Source organism: Homalodisca vitripennis, unplaced genomic scaffold (assembly GCF_021130785.1).
Source record: "Homalodisca vitripennis isolate AUS2020 unplaced genomic scaffold, UT_GWSS_2.1 ScUCBcl_11540;HRSCAF=20838, whole genome shotgun sequence".
Taxonomy (NCBI): domain Eukaryota; kingdom Metazoa; phylum Arthropoda; class Insecta; order Hemiptera; family Cicadellidae; genus Homalodisca; species Homalodisca vitripennis.
Genome location: NW_025787662.1, coordinates 1 through 2,940, shown reverse-complemented (window position 1 = coordinate 2,940; position 2,940 = coordinate 1). Strand labels below are relative to the sequence as shown.

Here is a 2,940-nt window from a genome sequence, read left to right as displayed (position 1 = left end):
AGCTGAAAATGATATGAAGTTCAATTTAAAGTGTTGGATTTGTGTATGCTTACACTATTATTTGAATATAGCATATGTAGTTAGAACTGTTTTGGGCCCAACTAAAACATAATATCTTACTAAAGTGCAGTAACGCAGAATATAACAACATGCAATAGTTGTAAAACATGTAGATATAAAGAGACTAACAGTTTTTGGCTTTTGTTTTAGGTTCTGGTTGGTGACTGAAGAATAAAAATTATTAATAAGGGCAGTTCTGTATATTTTTTATTAATAAAATATTGCATGTATTGTATAGTTATGGCTTGATACGGACAAAATTGTATTCACATTTATATTGCATAGATTAATTTGTAAATATATTTTATGTTATACGCATGTGTTTGTATGGACTTTTTATTTTGTATCTACCTTATTCCCTTTAAATATTTGAAATATAAATTTACAACGATTTTCTTAGTTGAGAAATTGTAGAATCTCCCTTATAAACCAACCTTGAAATGTAAGCATCCAGCAGTAACCATTGGAGAAGAAGCAGGAAATTCCCGTACAGGACCAATATTTTCGGAATCCTACTAATTGTACAACTGTCTTCGCCGTGACACCCTACCGTTTTTGCGGCTTATAATACAAGGGAGGGCGCTAACTAGCGAGTCCAAGAACTGTCAAACGGTTGATCCTCAAGGGTATCCGTGCAGGAGGTGTCCATTGTCCAGCCCAGACATAGCGGTACCCCGGTCGACGGTCGCATGACTACCTGCGCCATCTACCTTAAAATTTGCTTTACCCCTTTACCAAAGACATTTCTGTTTAGCGACCTACCACCTATCTTGAATAACTTGTATTCACCACTGTTCAGTTTATAATAAGGTCCAGAAAAGTGGCATTAACTGAATAATGTGAGCGTATAAATTTTGTAGTTAGTGTAAATATATGCAACGGCTATGTATTGCATAAATGGTGAAATTCTATATCAAAACTTTGAGCAATATATTTCAATATTAATATTTCAAAGAGTTAAAGGAATAATAATTTATGTCATATCTTACAAGGGACTGTTTGTAATATTACTTGAAAAAAGCAATGTGAAAATCCACCGATACAATGTATCTAAGTATATTTGTGTGGAATTAATTGTGACCTTTTAAGTGCTGAATATTAGGATATTTTCAGTGTTTTTTTTTAAAAATGAGTGTACATTTTTATACCGAATACTACGAACACAAAAGCAATAGGAGAGATAAAACCTTATTTATTTACAAAAATATAACTCGAAAATATTGAATTGGGTTTTTTTTATTTATCCGCAATAAACTTAACCACGTGTGTAAAATATTCAAAATGGCTGACCAGTGCAGCTTTTTCTCATAAGCTCTGTAACGGTTAAACAAGAGGTCGTACCTCAAAACCAACCGCAGAATCGAAAGACAGAATTAAATTTTCTACAAGAAAGAACCAGTCACTTTTTTTCGTATCTCTTACGGTTACGTCACAAAACGGCTTCAAAGTCAAAATTTTCGTCAAGTCTGGAAAATCGAGAAAGTTAACTAACTAGCATAAACTAATCTTGGACTTAACTTATCACCAAATTATTATTCAAGCCGAATTTTGATAACACGTCACTTAAGGGGCCTGGAGGCATCGTAGCATATACGCTTAAAAGTAGCAAATTCTTAATAGAGCTAAACGGCGCAGTCTTTTCTACCAAGCTCAAACATTTATAAAATATTGATTAAAATAATTAAAAACAAATTCAGAGGAAAATTAAAAAACAAGCGCTGATCTCATCACTTCAAATTGCAGCCCGTTCTATGTGATGGTGGTGGGGGAACCTACCTCTTGCCATCCCCACCACTGTGGCCGGGGATGACCGCATTCTACCTGAGGCGGTTGGACACAGACCCCGTCAGTTGCCCGTTTGTCAGTATAGAGGTGACAGTGGTTGAGTAGCGTTCTCGTTTTAAATAAAGTGTACGCTTTAAAGATATCTTGTTATTTTAAGAGTGTAGTTTTTACAGTGTTTTTATAGAATTATAAGGCAGTGTTTCATCATGGGCCGACGCAAGAGTAACAGAAAGCCTCCTCCAAAAAGAAAGGCGGTTGTGCCCTTGCCAGTAGAGTTCAACTGCCCATTCTGCAATCACGAGGGATCGTGTGATGTGACGATGTAAGTGTTGCCATTAGTTTGTTGCTCTATATGATATTGTACTCTAGTTAGTATTTAGCGCGTCCAAGATATTTAAAGTATATACGATCTTTTTCCAATATTTTGCATGTAAAATATGAACATGTGGCTGGCATTTCTCAAACAAACATACATAGAAATCCAGTGAATCACATTATTGGTTATGTCACCATAAAACAAAATTAAGCGTACTGGATTATTTATATAGAAACAATAAAAATATATTTGTAAAAATAGATGTCAATAACTTTCTATAATTATCGTTTCTATTTTATTAGAAAAAAGACGACCAGTTCCAAAACGCAATTGCGATTCTCGTTTGCCTAAAATAAAAAAACGTATTTTGTTTTTTCACAACAAAGGCTTTCTGGGTTTTAGCTTAGTAGGCCTGTGTTGAATATGTTCCATGTTAATATATGTAACTTATGTACTGTCCGTTCTTAGGGATAGAGGACGTAGATCTGGGAGGATAGCGTGTCGAGTTTGTTTCGAGGACTTCCAGACAACCATCCACTTCTTGACAGAACCTATTGACGTCTACAATGATTGGATAGACGCGTGTGAGACTGCCAACTGAATCCCCACTGCGTATGCATTGCGGTAAGAGACCTAAATTAAATTAGATATAGATAATATTACGGCAATTATAATTTCTGTGAAATCAACTGTATATTTAGTTTGCAACCGTAAAAACAGAGAAATAGACTTTTACAGCTGAAAATGATATGAAGTTCAATTTAAAGTGTTGGATTTGT

General features: G+C 34.8%; 1 protein-coding gene across 1 annotated transcript; it reads left to right on the top strand.

Annotated features, from left to right (window-relative positions):
• The first annotated feature begins 1,672 nt into the window (after positions 1-1,672).
• On the top strand, positions 1,673-2,896 carry LOC124374951 (transcription elongation factor 1 homolog). Its single transcript, XM_046833089.1, has 2 exons — positions 1,673-2,167; positions 2,630-2,896. The coding sequence occupies exons 1-2, from the start codon at positions 2,052-2,054 to the stop codon at positions 2,760-2,762; spliced, it is 249 nt and encodes an 82-aa protein (XP_046689045.1). The 5' UTR covers positions 1,673-2,051; the 3' UTR covers positions 2,763-2,896.
• Positions 2,897-2,940: the final 44 nt, after the last annotated feature.

Bases quoted from the DNA above. Each gene is read 5' to 3' on its own strand.
- LOC124374951 (XM_046833089.1), top strand. From the start codon at position 2,052: ATGGGCCGACGCAAGAGTAACAGAAAGCCTCCTCCAAAAAGAAAGGCG. The intron at 2,168-2,629 runs GTAAGTGTTGCC...GTCCGTTCTTAG, and splicing joins GGATCGTGTGATGTGACGAT to GGATAGAGGACGTAGATCTG.